Source organism: Leptodactylus fuscus, chromosome 3 (genome assembly GCF_031893055.1).
Source record: "Leptodactylus fuscus isolate aLepFus1 chromosome 3, aLepFus1.hap2, whole genome shotgun sequence".
Classification (NCBI taxonomy): Eukaryota; Metazoa; Chordata; class Amphibia; order Anura; family Leptodactylidae; genus Leptodactylus; species Leptodactylus fuscus.
This window is the reverse complement of record NC_134267.1, coordinates 36,777,360-36,797,214: the sequence shown is the minus strand read 5'-3', so window position 1 is coordinate 36,797,214 and position 19,855 is coordinate 36,777,360. Positions and strand designations below refer to the sequence as shown.

The 19,855-nt window shown below is 43.1% G+C and overlaps 2 protein-coding genes across 3 annotated transcripts in view; one reads left to right on the top strand and one right to left on the bottom strand.

Annotated features, from left to right (window-relative positions):
• Positions 1–19,855, bottom strand: part of LOC142197275 (cystatin-like) — a 376,276-nt gene that overhangs the window by 53,756 nt on the left and 302,665 nt on the right. The window lies entirely within an intron of this gene.
• On the top strand, positions 1,649–15,562 carry LOC142196577 (U7-hexatoxin-Hi1a-like). 2 transcript variants are annotated; one of them, XM_075266547.1, is made up of 4 exons: positions 1,649–1,771; positions 8,539–8,759; positions 10,305–10,427; positions 12,743–15,562. In XM_075266547.1, exons 2-4 carry the CDS (start codon positions 8,547–8,549, stop codon positions 12,836–12,838), a joined length of 432 nt encoding a protein of 143 aa, XP_075122648.1. In that variant the 5' UTR covers positions 1,649–1,771; positions 8,539–8,546; the 3' UTR covers positions 12,839–15,562. The 2 variants fall into 2 exon arrangements, with proteins under 2 accessions (XP_075122648.1, XP_075122649.1); XM_075266548.1 differs by having other exon boundaries at positions 1,649–1,775.

Here is a 19,855-nt window from a genome sequence, read left to right as displayed (position 1 = left end):
AAAAAGGAAACTAAAAAGCAATACAAGTAAAGGAAAAGTGATGCATACTTTGTACACTAGTACAGAACCAAATATATTATTTACAAGTCCAATAAGTGCCTTACCATGTAGGCAGATCAGGCAGCTGCTATGGGGCCCGTAGGGGGAGCGGGCCCTGCACTGATGTTATCCTCCTGCTTCCTGTATTTTGCTGCAGCTGTCATTAGGGTTCAATGCTAGCTGGATCAATTCCTATGCAGGTTAAGCTGTATAAAGGATATTTATTGATGTATTTATACCAATTGTCTGATGCAACTATAGAGGAAAAAAAATATGGGGCTGATTTGCGCCTGTACACAGTGATTGACAACCTTCTCTGTACATAGACAATGTGGGAACACTAGCCGGGACTCTCACTGTATCTACTAGGAGTCCTGCCAGGATTATTCTACTCCAAGTCATATAGATCTAGAAATCCATCAAACACCTTTATTTACCACTTTAGTATCTGCTCAGTCATAATGCGGAGAACCAAGTTTACCTTCTCTTCCATATAGAAAATCTATGTAATATGTCATTATGTGGTTTACATAAAGTGGCGTTACAGTTCCAGATGTTTTATGCAACACAGCAGGCCATATACAGTACATTACTAATGCTTGGGTAACCCTAAACTACCAGTTCCCCAAAAAATCCAGTCGCTTGGGTCATGCTTGTTGCAATGGCTTCTGTCAACAAAAGTAATCAAATGCCATCGCAACGTTCTCTCTGATGTATTTTAGACGATGCTGTGCCTTAAAGAGGCTCCATATGTCAGCACATTTCCACATGACTTTGTAATGTGGAATCATGGGGAAATATTTAGAGGGGTGACTTTTTGTTTTAAATGAATGGTCTATGTGGGGGTCTGACCATAGTTAGTGAAAACAATGGGAATTGGGTGAGGCCTAACAGTCTACCCTGAGATCCAATGGGGAAACAGGAAAACTATATACGGCCCTTGTATTCCTCTATGTGCTTATTCACACGACGGAGATCTATGGCCATGTGCAAGCCATTGTATTAATTTACATGTTCCGTTGTATCAATGGCCATCTCCGAGACAATAGCAGAACACAGTGAGTTGTTAGAGAGATTGAATATAAAGAGACAGTCCATATAGCTGGGAAAATTGCTTAAGAAGTGTGCTAGATCTGACCAAGAGACGGCCTGCTATGAGACCATGCCTAGACGTGTTATACCATATAGCTCAGGATGGTTGTGTCTCTATGAAGCTGTCCGTAACCACCAAGCCTGATGCCTCAATAATAAGTGATGTTCTGTTCTAGTTATTCACTTTCTCCAACCGAGTCGTACTATCCGCCAGTAGGGCCCCAAACTTTTTAGGGCTAATAATTCTGGTAAGGTCTGATTCCCATCATAGGATTGGCTAGGGTTGATTATTTTAGGTGAAACCTTAAGGAAGATGTTATGCTAAATACTGAAGATCAAAGCTGAAAAGGTTAACACGGCCCAGAAGTCCTTCTCATGCCTTGCGTTACTTTTGCACATCGTCCTATGTGTTTGTGTGTATAGCATGCATGGCCAGCCAGCTCTCTCCTTCTTCCTACAGTCTGGATTTCTGGGAGATGACGTACAGTACTTGTCAGTGTTTCTTCTGCCAGAGGAGTGGCTAGCAGCTGCGGCTTCCTGGTTAACCTCTTCTATGTCCACACTAAGCAGCTGATTCACATGTAGCATCTGCCGTCTTGGAGCAAACACCGGTTGTATTCGGAGAAGTGACCGTCTATCTGTAAGTAAGTTGTTTTTTTTTTGTGTAATATTCTATTTCAAGCAATGAACAAGAAAAATCTCTATATATTTTATAGGCCTAAAATACACAGGGCAATATTAATGCAAGTAACATAACAGATTGCAGATCTGTGTCCGACTAATATCACCAATGTTACCATCGTAAGATGCAACACTGATACGTAATATTGCTGTAAACTGGGCCTAAAGAAGAAAATGACACCCACATTGTGTTGTTCTTGTAGTTTTGCATTGTTTTGACACACATCCTAGAAAGTCTGGAGACAGATCCTGTTCCGTTACATTGTCAAATTCTTCATTTTACCTCTTGCATGTCTTCTGTTGTAATCCGCTTTTTTTTTTTTTTGTAAAGGAAAGCCATACTTAAAGTAGAAGAGACAGGAATACTGGCACCCACTGGGAGAGCCTATGAGGGACCCTACTACTCTGTGTTATGTATGTTTTAATAAGAATATAACAGAAAAAAACACACCAAAATTATATATAGTATTACCCATTTATATGATCCGATATAGGGTGAAAAGTTGCAGACTCTATACGTACAGACGTCCAATCACAGAACAGGTTTCCTGAGTGTCACATGCTTCTTGGAGAAGTGGATTAAAGGATGTTTTTAGGAGGATTTTAGGGTTCTATAACGAAACGTCACTAAGGAAAGAGGGTCATTTAGTGCTTCAGCAATGTCAGCCATTAATACATAGTTGCTAGGATTGGTGAGTTCCAGCCATCTGCTCAGTTGTATAGCTTTCTAATAATATTTTCCATGACCTTTTTTGTTCACTTTTGCCCACTGCAGCGCTTCCTCTTAGACAGCAATGGCACTCAAAGTTGTTGTTATTATAGCCTCGTGACTGCAAACCTATGGGACACATGCCAGAGAGAGCACGCATAGTCCTCTCTGCCGGCACGCCCGCCGTCGCCCAGATCACTCACCAACGGGGAATCTGGTACAGGATTCCCCAATAGTGAGCGATCGCTGCTTTCAGTTGTATGTGCAAATGAAATGTATATATAGTATAAATATATAGGTTTAAAGGGGTTGTCCAGTTTCTACAAATAACTGTTATTATTGTCCGTAAAGAATTTACCGTATACAGAAAGCAAATTGGAAAAGTTTACAAGCAATAATATTTACTGGACATAGCCTTAAATTGGAATAAAAAGATGTAAACTGCAGTGTTTCTCGATGTTATCAAACAAGGTTCCCTCTAGTGAGTACTCCCATACAGTACTAGTACTCCCTGACTCCCATAAGGTGGTCAGTTACACAATACCAGTATTAATGTCCATTGCTCTGACCCATCATAAGATGAGAGCAATGGACATCAATGGCAATAGAGTGACTGATGCTTTCTTCCATACTGTGTTTACTTTTATGAGGGAAGAATGGCAGGGGCTCCATCTGCATCTGTCATTCTATTGCCATTAATCTTCTTTGCTCTCATTCTATAACGGATAAGAGCAATGGACATGTCTAACAGTGTGAATGTACCCTTAGGCTTTATTCGGAGTGTCCATCAGTAGTTACATCCGATTTTATGTGAAGAATAGAACAGCATGCAACTCTGTTTTCCCCATCAAAGCAACATACACTATGCTGTAACCCTAAAAACCCCATTATAAGGCAGTGGGGTCTGTGGAGTAAGGGGATGTTACATGATGTCCACCATGTGATAGTTCCTGCTTTGATGTGAAGATGGCAGTAAAAAAATTTTGGTGGTGACCCACTTTTGACAAAGCTGAACCCCTTTTTGAGCATGTCACTTGTAGTGATGCAGACATGCAAAGGAAGAAACCCATTGTAGGAATCCAGAGGTTAGTAATAGTATTTGGAATAATGAGTGTTGCTAGCTGTAGCCTTGACCAAATCCTCCAGTTCATCTCCTTGGCTGGTGCAGAGCTGGGGGGGCCTGCAGGATACATGATGGTGTTAGATGGTGATAGTTGAGGACTCCCAGTCTCCTCCCCAGCCATGTGATGGCTGAGCTAAACCATCAGCTCCTAAAAGTGATTCCTCCTCAATGGAACAGTCCTTAAAGTAAAACCATTACAGTTATATATAAAACATACAACACTATATACAAATAGAACATTACACAGCGTCACAGCATCCCATAGTGCCCTCACACAGTATAATGTCCTCATATTGCCCCCCCCCCTCCCCCACAGCATAATACCCCTTTTGGTGCTATTACATAGTATGATGCCCCCTCAGTTGGCCTAGACACTATATAATGGCTCCCACAATGTCCCCACACACAAACTAATGACTCCCCTCAATGTGCCCACACACAGTGTAATGACCCATTCAGTGCACACATGCAGAAAAATGACCCCTCAGTGCCCCCACACACAATATAATGCCCTTCCCAGTGGTCCCCTCCGAAGCCCCCAAAGTGCTTCCACAAACTATGATGCCCCCTCAGTGTCCCCACACCTGGCAATGTACAGTGAGAGGAGAGCTTTATTCATAATTAGAGATGAGCGAGTAGTACTCGATTGAGTAGGTATTCGATCGAATATTACGGTATTCGAAATACTCGTACTCGATCGAGTACCACACGCTATTCGAATGTAAAAGTTCGATGCAGAACCAGCATTGATTGGCCGAATGCTATACAGTCGGCCAATCAACGCTGGTTCTTCTCCTACCTTTAGAAGTCTTCTCCGTGCAGCTTCCCCGCGGCGTCTTCCGGCTCTTCATTCACTCTTCCAGGCATCGGGCCTGGGAAGAGCCAACTGCGCATGCCCGCACTACATTTTCTTGCAGTGCGGGCATGCGCAGTCGGCTCTGCCCAGGCCCGATGCCTGGCGGAGTGAATTCAGAGCCGGAAGATGCCGCGGGGACGCTGCACGGAGAAGACTTCTCGGAGGATCCAGCCAGACCCTCACTTGTGGACTTGGTAAGTATAATTTGATTGAATGTTGACTACCCCTGAAACGAGCGTTCCCTCCCCATAGACTATAATAGGATTCGATATTCGATTCGAGTAGTAGAATAATATTGAGGGGTTACTCGAAACGAATATCGAATATCGAACATTTTACTGTTCGCTCATCTCTATTCATAATGCATAACAATTAGTTTTTTGCTCTGGGTTCTGATAGCAGCACTTTGCACTCAGAGCAGAGTGTGAGTTTGAGTGTGAGCTCACTGTTCACTCCATGGAGACCTAACACCAATAAGCACCTCCATCTGCACTCATGTAAATGCTTATTGAGCTTCTCAACTCCTCTGACAGCCTGCTAACACAGACAGGCAGTGCACAGCTACAATAAGGTTGGCACCTGCGGGTTTATCCTTACTGAGAGACAGCTCTTATTCCCAGGGCACTGCTGTGGGCACACCCCATAGGGTACACATACTGCAGGTTGGCAAACACTGCTCTACAGCTGCCTATCGGATTTCAGCTTTATTTTTTCCAGTATAAATTGTTAACATAGTGACTTGACAAGTTTTGTTTCTTTTTCCATTTGAACTAGAGTTCCTAATGTTTCGTTCACACCTGCGTTGGGGTTTCTTAAGACCCAAAAAATAGAGAGAAAATCCACTTAAAAAGCAGTTACCCGCAGAGACCTGCACCCTCCCCCCCCTACACACACACATAGTAATAATGTCCCCTTTTGCACTATACCCAGATGTACAGTATCGTTCCTTGACCTGTTGCCCAATTGCTATTTTTCCATTAAATGGATTATATTATCCTTTCTGAAAGTGGAAGGCTGTGCATCATAAATCTTTCAAAAAGTGATCGAACAAGTTTAACCATTCCTAGTGTATGGGTGGTGACCTGTGAGCCACCGGCTTCTACCAGATTTGCCTTCAAACAGGCATGATGTAAGCAGAGGCCTTAAATATTATTCAAAGCTGAAGGGACAGCAAATGCAGAAGAGAGTCAAGGCACCTAGGGCTGTCTGTTGGCAAATCTGGTCCGCCATCGAGGCCACTAAGTATTTCTTCTCCTTCACTAGCCCCTACACAGCACTGTTATTATATTTGGCGTCACTTTGGGTCTGACAGACTCGACTTAAGTTCAAGGAAGGTAAAGACTTGTGATCTTAAGTCATAGGTTTGGCTGTGAATGCCAAGTGATTGAGATAGTTTTGTTGAAAACTGTCCTTAAGATCTGAAGGTCGAGGTGTTGACTCTCGGATAAAACACTGACACCAGCATACTAATCCGTCACTATATGTGTGTTATATGCAATGTTATCTGTATTCTTATGGGGGGTATTTAGTTAAATAATGTCTCTTTTGTTGCAGTGTCTTTAAGAATTTTTAATAAGGTGCAAATGTAAGTCCTTATATTCACTATATATGACCCACTGTAATAGTTCTTACAGGTGAGGTGGTAAAATGGCAGATCCCTCTTATCCTATTTACTAAACCACCAGTGATAGAAATAATTGCTACCCATATACTGAAAGAAACAAGGAAACTTTAGTAATGGTGAGCCTGGGGGTCTTTTATATCAGACAAAAGTTCTGTGAAGGCTGAGGATGATATATCTTTACATGAATATAGGAATGGTCCCTCTCAAAACCAATGCATTAAAGGGATTCTACCATTAAAACCTCTTTTTCTGTGGATAAGACGTCGGAATAGCCTTTAGAAAGGCTATTCGTCTCTTACCTTTAGATGTGATCTCCGCCGCGCCGTTCCTTAGAAATACCAGTTTTTACCGGTATGTAAATTAGTTCTCTGGCAACGATGAAGGCGGGCCCCAGCGCTGAAAATGCGATGGGGGCGTCCCCACTGCTGTTCGAGAACACAATCCTGCGACGCCTCTATCTTCGGCTGGATCCTCCCCTTCTCTGTCGTCTTCCTCCTGCGTCACCTCTGACGCCTGCGCAGTTGGCTCTGCCAGTGAGACACCAGCAGAGCCGAGTGCAAATGCTGGCTGGCGGCCATTTTTGGGAGGGCCAACACCCAGCACATAAATTGGGCTGGAACTCAGTTCCAGCATAATTACAAACTGTCTTTCAACTTTCCAGTCTAAAGAAATCAAAGCCTCAATAATCGAATGTGTCTGAAGCAGAATGCATAATTTAAAAAACACTGTTACTTACCTCTCCTGGCTCCAGAAGGGTTCAGGCCTACTAGGTGACGCATCCGTGACGCAAGCCCCTGCTTATTTGAAGTCTCTTCCATCATTGAAGATGGCCAACATCTGTGGGGAGTGCGCCGGAGACAGGGAATGGTAAGTAACAGTGTTTTTTATGTTTGTATCCTCCCCTGGGTCTCCGATTATTATACTCTGGGGTCTGAAAAGACCCCAGAGTATAATAATTGTTTATGGGTGGTCCACATTGGGGCATGATACTTTGGGCAGGGGCCACTATGAGGCATAATAGTTTAGGCAGGTGCCACTATGGGTCATAATACTTTGTGCAGGGGCTACTATGGGGCATAATACTTTGTGCAGGGGCCACTATGGGGCATAATACTGTGCGCAGGGGCCACTATAGAGCATAATATTGTGTGCAGGGGCAACTATGGGGCATAATACTGTGTAGAGGGGCCACTATTAGTTATAATACTGTGCACAGGGGCCACCATGGGGCATAATAGTGTGTGCAGGGGGGAGGCCGATCAGTCGGGATGTTTGGGGGGGAAATCGGTCGAGCGCAGGGGTGGGGGAGATATAATTCCAGAGTTCCCCCTAAATAATTTTCCCAATTTCAGCACTGCCAACACCCAGTACCCCAACTGCTCAGTAGTGGCCTTGAATGGAATTGCTGAGCTGCTGAATGGGAAATGGGGGCAGCACCACAGTACCATTCTGAGCCACTATACAGTATATAACACTGTCCCCGAAAACCTGTCTAATGTTTTCTACAATGAATCCCCAAGTCACTACCCCCAGTGTAGACTCCACTAGTAACTGGCTCATACATAGATGGGTGCACCCTATTCACAGCACTGAGGTAGCAGACAGGACATATAGTTGGGTGGTGCAAGGTCGAGGCTAGCAAATATCATGGGCGAGGATCAGCCAATTATCAGGGCAGGCAGCAGACAGGAAAACGTTGACAGAATAACAAGCCAAGTACCCATAGACAGCAAAACAAAGCAAACACCAATGCGGTCAATACTGCTCAAGCACCGAGCACAGTGGGAACATTCTACATTGTTAAACCTCTGTTCCATTCTACATTCTTAGAACGTTCTACATTCTTAAACCTGTTTCTCCAGTCTACATTCAACGTTCTACATTCTTAAACCTGTGCTCCCCTCTTACCAGATTTTCTAGCCCTGACTCCTTCTTGTTTGTAGTTATGGAAAATGTGATAAGAAATCTTTGCTCAGGTACTTTCCATGCCAATCCTAAGTCACCGTCCCAAAACTCATTTATGATATGTCACGTTGCTTGCGTTTGCGTTAATTGACCTATTCAGTATTAAAATAATCAAGATATTTCATGGTTGGGATTACACAAGTAGGAAAGAAACTTCTATGACATGATATAATTGGTTTTGTAATATATAATAAGTGGTTACATCTAAAAATAAAAAAAAATCCACCCATTCAGAGAAACCGGTTAGTAAACCCAGGGAACATACAAGTCGAGACATTATTTCCAAGCATCTTTCAGAAGTGCGGATTGGAAGATCACTACTAGTAAGTGCTGGTTTATGATAGAACTCTATATCCTACTATCTTTTACTATAGGAGAGTCTATGCATGTTGTATATTCTATCCTAACATACTCTTAATGATACACTTCTGTCTATTTCGTTCTTTCAGGTACCACCATGGCTGGCAATGTGTACATGTTCCTTATTATTGGCTCCTTTCTTACCCTAGCTGTTGTTGGTAACCGTCATTTAATTGGATCGTATATGGATATTGACATCAATAGAGAGGATGTTAAGCAGGCTGCTGACTTTGCTCTTACGGAGTACAATAAAGAATCAAATGATGTAAAGTTACTCAAATGCACCGACATTAAGAAGGCTCAAAGTCAGGTAAGTTAAGGCGGTCAATGTAACAATAACTTAAAGGGATTCTTGCATTAAAAACATGTTTTAAACTAAAGGCACGTAGGAATAGCCTTTATAAAGGCTACTCATCTCTTAACTTTAGCTTGAAGGTAAGAATTTCTCTTCTTCTTTATGCTAATTGTGTTCAGAAAACACAGGGAGCCTTCCCCCTGGGCTCTGAGCACAGCCTTGTCATTCATCCACCGCCACCTTTGGACCTCTTCACACGGAGGATACGCTGGCTGATTTTGAACGTGTAAACGTTCCGAATCAGCAGCGTTTAAAACAGGTCCCATTGCTTTCTTTGGGAGCCGGCATACGCGCGCTCCCCATAGAAATGAATGGGAAAAAGAAGCCCGTTTATTTCTATGGGGAGCGCGCGTATGCCGGCTCCCAAAGAAAGCAATGGGACCTGTTTTAAACGCTGCTGATTCGGAACGTTTACACGTTCAAAATTCGGCCAGCGTATCCTCCGTGTGAAAGGGCCCTTTCTTCTGCTCAAAAGTCCACCACGGGGCCCCGCCATTCCTAGTTACTAGAGATGAGCGAACAGTGAAATATTCGAGATTCGTTTCGAGTAGAGCCTCAATATTCAACTACTCGATCGAATATCGAATCCCATTACAGTCTATGGGAAAAAAATGCTTGTTTCAGGGGAAACCATTATTCAACTAAAGACGAGTCACCAAGTCCACGAGTAGCAGGAGGAGAGTGTTTAGGAGGAGCGCTGTGCAGTTAAAGCACATGGACCCCAATATAGTCTATGGGGTCCGTGCGCTTTAACTGCACAGCGCTTGCAGTTGCGCTGATAAAAAGTCAGTTCCCTCGTAACCACAAGCTGCCAGCTCTCCCGACTAGCAAAGACGAGCCTGCGGCAAATCAATGCTGGTTCTGCAGCAGGCCCGTCCTTGCTAGTCGGAAGAGCTGACTTTATGTCATAGGAATGCATTGACCAGCGTTGATTGGCCAGTGTACAGCATTCGGCCAATCAACGCTGGTTCTGCCGGGGGCTCGTCTGTGAGGAGGCGGAGTCTAAAATCGGACCACAATGGAGTGCTTTTCACTGTATAGCATTCGGCCAATCAACGCTGGTTCTGAATCGAATATTTACTGCGAAAAGCTAGTAGTATTCGATCGAGTACAAATATTTCAAATACCGTAGTATTTGATCGAATACCTACTCGATCGAATACTACTCACTCATCTCTACTAGTTACACCACTGTACACCAGGGTCCCCTAACCATCATATACCATTATAGAACTGCTGTCCTCCTACGTAGTGTCCAGATGTGACTACAACTTCTGCATCCTCTATAGTTATGCTCCCAAGGGCCTGAAAACAAGACACATTTCATAAGTGACCAGGATTGGGATGAATCAGTAATACCTTGAAGAAACCAATAATAGCCTATTATAGCACAATAGAATATTAGCATGTACCACACAGGTCAGTGAATTTTATATGATATGTAGCATTTGTATACTTATACTGTATTTTCGTATTGACTTTATAATAATTTTTATGTAGGTTGTTGCTGGAACAAATATGAAATTGGTTATGAATTGTGGGAAGACATCATGTCGAAAAAACCATGTCAGTGAATACGGAGCGGGTGATGCCTGTGATGTGAAGAGTTCAGAAATGTCAGAGGTAAAATATCGATAAAAGCAGAGGCTTGTACTGTAATTATTGTAGAGTTATATAATTGCTAAGACTGACTCCAGGGCTAACCTATAAACCTACAGAAAAAATGTGCAAGAGCGTGTAAGCTCACTTACGTGTCCTGGATAATAATCAGATATGATATCCACAATGAATGATCCTGTGTTTCAATCCTCTGCAGTTGTTGCGAATTGCACGGAAACCAGCCCCTCAGCCCGGGGTAAATAGTGAGAAATTCAACGATGTATCCAGCAAAACACTTTCTTATTTAAAACATAGCCTTTAATTCGAAATATCCAGAGTAAAACAGCCTTGATAATTATATTTCAAAAATGGTACATGATGGCAGATGGAGAGACGTCGTTCTCTCCATCTGCCATCATGTACCATTTTTGAAATATACTATAAACCTACAGTTCTGATCCAAATGAAAGCAAAAACCCATGTAAGGCTGGGGCCCCACGTTGCGGAAACAGAACTATTTTTGTTGCAGATTTTGTTGCAGCTTCTTGAGCCAAAGCCAGGATTAGATTGAGCAGAATGTAGAAGTATAAGAGCTTTCTATATATTTTCCATTGCTTTTGTAGCCATTCTTGGCTTTGGCTCAAAAAGTTGTGTTTCCACAACGTGGGGCCTTAACCTAAGACATCAATGAGAGACCCCTATAGGGTCTGTGTGTGTCAGTGGCTGACCAGTGGTATTTCCCATCTGGCTGTCCCCTTGGCTTTCTTCATGCGGTCTTTGGGCTCCTGTGTGTGCCTCCATCCCCTTCCTGTGCTGCCTGTAGGATATGCATGCTGCTTATTGCTCCCTTTTAAACGGCCCCTGAGTGCACCAGCTAAAATGTCCCCATCCATTATCATGTACCTGCCCCTGACTTGTGTGTCCCTGATTCTGTATCTCTGCTGCCCAACCTGAACTGCTTCTTGTTTGTTTACCTTGCACAAACTCTGCCTTCCCTTACCTTCAGCCATATTTGCCAAATTTTAGATGCTTCATCTGAGAGAAAGGCGTGCACACAACATGCCATACTAATTTTCTATCAAGGTTACACTTTGTTCTGAGCATTGCCATGCCCCATTTCTTATGAAGTGGGCATGCCTTTTTTTCAGACATGACCAACATCTAAAGTGCCCAGGTCATGCATAGGTTGAGGAGATTGGCCAACTATTCAGGGAAGTCACCAGTTTTTTGTGAGCCTTCTAGACATTTCGGGAGAGTAGGCAGACTTGCCTTCAGCTCGTACCTGATCTTTTGTGATCTTTATCACTGTGTCTTGGCCTTTGAGCCGCCATCGCCTTACACTAGGTCCATTCCAGGAGGTAGCGATCTGCTAGTGCTCCTGCACCAATGATAAGATAGCTAAAGTTGGAGAAGCTACTTAAATGGCACTCTTAAGAGTACCCCAAAGCCATACTGGTTGGTTGGCACAATGGTTATAATTCCTGAAGAACTTGGGGTGCATTGCCAGGGATTTGTCTATTATACTACGAGTATTTTTAAAGGAGTTTCTGATATTGATGCCTATCCCAGTGAGCCACGCTGTCCCTGAACAGCTGAAACGCGGGGTTCACCGGTATCAGACCTTTGCAGGTCTAAAATTGATGTCCTAACCTAAGGATACCCAGTGAATATTAAAAACTGGATAACCCCTTTAAGGTGATGCTGCTCTTCTTGGTGGGTTGCGAGTTCTGATTATTCTTATATTAATACTGAGATGTAGCTTCCATGTCTGTCTAGTTTAGCGTCTTTAGCAGTACAAAGTATTTGGGACTGCAAATTTTCTTTCCTCTTAGCATTACAATACACGTGTGACAATTGTCATTACTTATTGCAACTTCTACTTAATTGCTGAATATTAATAATAAATGATGCAGGATACAAAGACAACGCCCATGTTGTATATGTATGCTATATATGTATTTATTTATTTATGGCATCAGCAAATAAAGGTTATTCATTGTAAAATGGAGTTTTCCAATAGACAGTATAGGATCTCTACCGTAGGAAAGCCACGGCCTCCATAGACTATAATGGGGTCCGTATGCTTGCAGCGCGGTTGTCATACGGAGAGGGGTACGGAATCCCCGAACGCAGATGTGAACCGAGCCTAAGGAGAGCGATCAGGAAGTGGAGACCAACAGGGCACCCTGAAAGCATTGGAAGGGCCATGATGGGTAGCCATTGTGGAGGTTACTTTTTTATTTTTAATGCTGTTCTGAGCCTTTATTAGAAAAGCCCTTGTCTTGAAGTCTGTTACTTTTTGTTTTGTAGTTAATTGTCCTTTTTTCTCATTTTTGCAGAGGTGTGAATGTACATTTATCATCTTCAAGAGTCTACCACAATCTGGTGAAAAACGAAGTCTTACTTATCATGAATGCATTCCCATGCAGCCATAATGCAATGTAATGACACCAAGGTCGGAGTTGTCAGAAAGCTCTGCAGAATAACTAAACTTGATATATTTCTGTTTATGCCATTACTGTATATTAGCTGCAATTCTTTTCTATGATCAGGGAATCTCTTTTTGTTTGTATATTGTGTGTGGTTTGATGTATATATGACAATGTATCCTCAAAAATAGGGGTAATATATTTGCAGGAGAGAGATGAAGGAGCATCTACGTATTATTACACCTCTGTATATAGCTGCGCTACGTCAATACGTTTAAATCATGATAAAAATCGGTATACCGCTATATAATAAAAACATGAAGTTTCATGGAAATGTTAACACTCCCATGTCATTTTTAGTATAACAGAAATCCTAAATTCAATAAATCATTGTATCTTCTGGATTTTATTTTCCATACAGTCTTATATCTTTTCACCATTGCCAGTATGGAGCAATGTAATGTAGTTATTCATTACAAATTACCACAGAGATATACACAGTCCAGTCACATAATGTGACCACCTGTCAAAATCCAGAATAGCCACCTTTGGCAGAGCGGACCACTGCGAGATGCGCAGGAACAGAGGGGATGTTGTGATGATGTCACTGGGATGTTGAGCCATGCCGACTCCAGTGCCGTGGCCAGCTGCGCTAGGTTACGCGGTTGAGCATCCATGGCGCTAACAACCCGATTGAGGTGGTCACAGAGATTCTTGATTGGGTTCAAGTCTGAGGAATTTGCTGGCCAAGGGAGTATGGTAAACTCATCCTGGTGCTCCTCCAACCACACACTGCAAGCTTTATGACACGTCGCATTGTCCTGCTGGTAGATGCCATCATCCTGAGGAAATACAATTCGCATGTAGGCAGGGGTGAACCTGCCCTTCTCGTCGCCCGAAGCGAACGACAGAAAGCCGCCCCCCCCCCGGGAAGAGGGGGCGTGGCGGACCGGAGGGGCGGGGCGTGTCGAAGGGGTGGGGCTTAGCACCATTCGCAGGCAGAGAGCAGGCACGGAGAAGACCTGCTCTCTGCCTGAGCATGAGGAGAGGCTGCCGGAGCAGCACTGCTTCAGTGGCCTCCCCAATCCACCGCTCCGTGCTAAGCCAGTCCAGGACAGGACAGGTCTTCTATACTTGAGGGATCAAAAAGCTACATCTTCCTGACTGACGTTAGGTTCACACCAGCGTCAACTCTCTGTTGTTTTGGTCTGCCAGAGAACCAGAACAATGGAGAGGCGGACTGCTACAATAGTGGTAACATATGGAGTCCAATGGACCCCTTTACTATAATGAGGTCTGTTGGGTGTCCATCATTTAAAAACTGAAGGAGCAGAGGATAAGTCCTCCGAGCAGGATTTTTTTCCTATGTCAATTTTCAGGCAGACACTGCAAAGGATTCTCCAACTGGGACTCTGGCGCAGATGTGAAATTAGTCACATGTTCCAATCGGTCGGTGTATGTATTCTCCTCTTTAATAAATTGTTATGATGAGAAATCGCTTCACTGTGGTTTCAGTTCTTTAACCCGTACCCACATAGGAAATCCAAAGAATAGGCATAAGGATACATTGCTTATGGCAGTTTTATGGCGAAGCACCCCCTAGTGAGAAAACGTAATATAATGGCACCCACAGCGCCTCCATGTGTAATATAATGACCCTAATGGCCTCCACAGTGTCACAACATGTAACATACTGCCCCCAAACTGACCCACATGTAATATAATAATCCCAACAGTGCTCCACATAGTATATATTGGCTCCCACAGTGCTCCACCTGTAATATAATGGCCTCCACAGTGCCCCACATTGCTTCTACATATTATGGCCTCAACATATAATATAATGACCCCTACATATACTCTAATGACCTCTACACTGCCTCCACATATAATAGCCCCTATAGTGCCCCCCCATCTCAAGCTATGGAAACAGCCATGAAGGTTAAAGGGGTCTTCAGGTTTCTAACATTGATGGCCTATCCTAAGGCTAGAAAGAGAGAGAACACCGAGCGCCTCATTGCGTAATTCAATTGATATGACAATGGTAAATAGAGAAGGTCAAAGAGCCTCACCTGTTGGGGTTGTGGAACGAATAAGACCAAACACCTTTAGATGTGTCGGAACCAATTACCAGAAGGTTCCTCTCTGAGTGAAGTGCAGCTGATTCTTGACACTCAAGGGTGTAGTTGTATACAGAACAGGGACCAAACCCGAACCTCATGAATTTGGCTGGGCAGAACAGCAGTTAACACTTGAAAAAGGGCGCGAGTAAGACCAAAACGCGTTGTGTGAATATTGCCAATAAAGCCGTTACCTCTTCATTACACTTGTGAAATTGCGATTCATTCTCTCCCTACCTCCCCAAAGGTTCGGGTTTGGCCCCTGTTCTGTATCCTAAGGATTGAGCACTGTAGTTTCACAACAGCTATGGACCCACAGGTATAAGGCCGCTGTCCTAGATGAATGATGGATTTCCAAATTGCTTTTATCAGAGGAAAGAAACAATATCTTAAAGTTCTGAAGTTAATATTGGCATTGAAATTGGTAAGAGGCAGATAAAAAGAAGAAATACGAGACACATACTAGCCAAGGGTTCAGTGGGTACTATGCCATGAGTAAGGGCCGCTTGCCTCGAAACGCGTAGACCTGTGATTTTGTCCACTGAACCTATGGTTTGTTACTATGTTCCTCTTTAATTTTTACATGAATTAAAAGTTAAATTTTATCATATTAGACGGTGAACTGTGTTTTTTATTTTTTATTTTGTTTCACGGTATATGAGCCCCTTTTTCTGGATCATCACACGGTATAGGACCCCCCAGTGGCATAACTAAAGTTGTGGGCCTGGGTGCAAAGTTTTGTTGCGGGCCCCTTCCTAGAGAGAATCCTTGATAGTGGAGGTTACGGGCTCTGAAGTGATATCTCAGAGACTTGACAGGGGTACAGCTTTAATACCCACAACTACAGTTATCAAGAATACGGTGAGTGAACAGCATAGCACCCAGCAAGTAAACAATACTGGGACAGATTACATGCTCCAGTGGACTCCACACAGTATTATGTGCTCCACAGTGGACCTCACACAGTATTATGTGCTCCACAGTGGACCTCACACAGCATTATGTGCTCCACAGTGGCCCCAACACAGTATTATATGCTCACCAGCGGCCCTCACACAGAATAATGTGCTAACAGTGCCCACCCCCCACCAGAGTCTGAATCCCCCCATTCCCCCTCTTGCACATACGCCATGCCCCCCTCTTGTTCACACATGTTCTCTTCTCTCCTCCTTACTTTCCATCAGTCTCATTCCCAGCTTTCACATTGTCCTATACAATCCGGAATAGCTCCGCCCACACAAGAGTATGATCACATAAATATGATGTCATCAAAGGTCCATCAGCCCACTAGGATTTAGCATCTACCACAGGAAGAATCCCGGAGCGGATGCCAAGCCCAGGACAGGTGAGTATAAAGGGTTTTTTTGTTTTTTTTTAATACTCCTCCCCTGGGCTGGCATTTAATGGAAAGGGGGCCAGTCAGGCCCCTTTCCATTAACAATATGTATAGCGGTCGGGGAACAAAGGCTTTCCCCAACTACTATGGTCCGGGGCCCCAGCCATTTCCAGCTGGCCGCGCTCCATACTCCTCCAGGCCCAGTCACGGTCGCACTCTCGTTACGCCACTGGGACCCCTCTTTTCTGGCCCAACACACGTTATAGGTCCCCCTTTTTCTGGCCCATCACACGGTATAGGACCCCCTTTTTCTGGCCCATCACACGGTATAGGACCCCTTTTTCTGGCCCATTACAAGGCCTAGAACCTTCTTTTTCTGCCCATCACACGGTGTATAACCCCATTTTTAGCCCTCACACAGTTTGGCAAGTGAGCAAGAAGTATCAGCAGCTGCTTATTGCAATAACAGAATAAGTAGCTGCCGATGCGTGTCACCCAAAATGTCTTGGCGTGTTACCTGTTACCTGCGTGTCATAGGTTCACCATCACTGCCATAGGATGTTGTGATGGTTGATACATTGAACAAGTATAAATGGGACCTGGCTGCCTTTCTTACATACAAAATTATCATTACAAGTTATTGGAAATAGATTTCTGGAGATGGGAGGCTGATCCAGCTATTTTCCCCCAATATAGCGCAATTGAAGTTTCCTGAGCTGTCAGGTGGCACCAGAAGGTCACGGTGACTCACAGACACATGCGACTTCTGTATTTTTGCTGTGCAATAGATTTGGCGGTCATTTGAGTTTGTCCATGACAAATCGCCATTAGTTCAGTTTCATTAAAGAGACAGACACTTTTTGGTAATACTTTGTGTATGTATTTGTGTTCATTCTACTATTGTAAATGAACTGCAATTCTACTACTATTGAGATTTGTGTTCCCTTTGTTGGTATATTTTTTGAGAAGGTGACAGGCAGAGTGCTGGAGTCCAGATATATCAGCCCCAGGTTTCTGACGTATGTGTGGTCCAGGGCGGATCGGGAGTAGGCCTCAGCCCAGGTGTAGATTCTTGGCTTATTACTTGACCAGAAAAATGATGCAGTTCCTGGATTGCAGGGCAGTTCCATGAGGTGAAAGGAGGTGTGAGGTTCTGTCCTGTAACTCTGAGTCTGGTGAGACTATATCGCACCATTTTTGTTCGTGTGGCTGATAGCAAACCATAAGTATAGTTAGGTTATCCGTTCTGTTTAGTTAGTTGCTCAGACGAGCAGGATTTTATTTTGTTTTTGCCTGAAGTTAAGGCTGTATTTTGTTTTGCTCATGTTGTGCCTGAAGTCAAGGTTTATTTATTTTACTGTTTTTTCTAAATAAACCAGTTTTCTGCATTTTATGTCCCTGTCTTGACTGCTTGGGTCCACACCACTGCTTCTACCAAGCTAATTTCCCCACAAATTGCAATGAAAAATTAGCCAAATATTTTTCTAGGAGAGAAACAGAAGTTAAGAAATGATGTTCAGCATCTCCGTGTGGCTTCAGCTCTGTATCTGACTCTTCTAACCTGCCATTGCTGAAATTTTTTTTTCAAATTAACATGAAAACAGGTTTTTGTTTTTCTTCATTGACCAATTAACTCTCGCATGACTACCCGTTTTTAGTATAACAGAAATCCAAAAGACAATAATCCATTGTATCTTCTGGCCTTTATTTTACTTCCAATCTTATATCTTTTGACCATTACAATGACAACATCATTTCTCTTACTACCTTAAACACTGCTCAGTTTGTGGTCTGCATTATAAGAGGCATCTTCTATGTTCGAGGGACTTAAAGGTTGAATCTTCCTGACGTAGTCACGTATTCCAGTTAAGGTCCAGTCGGTGTATGTGTCCAGTTTTTCTCCTTGATAAATTGTCATGTTAAGAAGACTCTTCACTGTGGTGTCAGATCTTCAACCAATAACCACATAGGAAACCCGAAGATTAGGGATAAGGATACACTGCTTATGGTCCATGATGTGGAGTAGATGTGGAGCATAAGGTTAATAAAATGTACACTTTACTTATAGTTATCTGCCTAGGATCTAGCAGTTCGGATGTGTATGGTTGTTTAGGACTGACCCTTTGTAGAACCACCAAGTAGTCAATGATCAGATGGATGTCATAGAAGACATAGGAAGCCGATAGGATGAGACTCACTTCATAGCTTTCCTTAACAGACGGTGGTTATTCTTTTTTGATATATCATGACCATATACATGTGCCTTCTTATATATAGCTAACATAACAGTTGTATTTGCTTTTATTGCTTATTTGTATTACTAATAATAAAAAATATAAAAATCAAAGTTTTATAGGAAAATAACCTATAATTCATAAGACTTGATGTGAAGCTAAACATAAAAATTTCACTTATAATAAGAGTACATATTAAGATGATTATCGAGAGTATACACGCGGACACACTATATGGCTGTGCATATGTAAAGTCATCTTGAGATCTCAGGTCACGTACCAAATATGAAAGGGGTTTACAATAGGGATGTGTGGCACTTCCTCGTCTCTCCAAGGCCACGTAAAAAAGGCCTGTAAATGATTCTTAATTCTACAGTGACGATATTTCCAAACTGCTAATCTATACACATACACTATACTATACTCATACACATAGGTTCTCAAACTGTGCTACGTGTGCCTAGGGGCAAGGTGTCCATTCTGTCTCTAAGGGGTACTTGTGCTGTCCTCATTTTGTGCACTTCTTGAAGGTTATATAACAGGGGGTAGTCCTTCCAACTCAATAGGGATCAGATCACTGGGGATTCACCAAAAAGTCCCCCCGTATCCTCCATGTGGATGAAGCACCAGTGTGATTGGGCAACAAACACTCCATTCACTTCTATGGAGTTTCCAAGCCTGCAATCTCCAGAGTTCCAATCGTGCAGGCGCACTTCCAATTCTTTCACATGAAGGATGCAGGGGAAATTTTGGGCCTCCTCTTCGCCACTGGGATACCCAGCAGTTGGACCCCAGCATTCTGACTTATCCTCTAGGCTATGGATAAAGGCATATTGTAATTACAGACATTTAAGTAAAGGGGTTATTTTGCTTAAAACAGGGTTTTGCAGACTTCAAATATTGCTGTTGTAAGGATCATTATCAGATTGGTGGGGTCCAGCAAAAAAAGAAGATGGCTCCATTCTCTGTATAGCCCCAGACCAGGTTATAGCAGAACAGCTCCCATTCCCTGAAAGGGGAGTCAAACTGCAGTGACTCAATTCAGCCACTACAGAGAGAACAGAGATGTCCGCTTCCTGCCTCATTCTGTATGTATCAGCTGGTGAGAATAGCTGATGGGCTGGGCATTGGACCCACACCAATCTGATATTGATGGACTATCTTTGGGACAGGTCATCTCATCAATATTTTTTTTTTTCTCTCAGAAAACCTCTTTTAAAGCCCATTTACATGAGCCTATGCAATCTACATGGGAAAAGAGCAATTGCTACTGTATGTGAACATTGCTCCATGGTCTGTTATACTGTATATCATGTAACATTTCATCGGATAT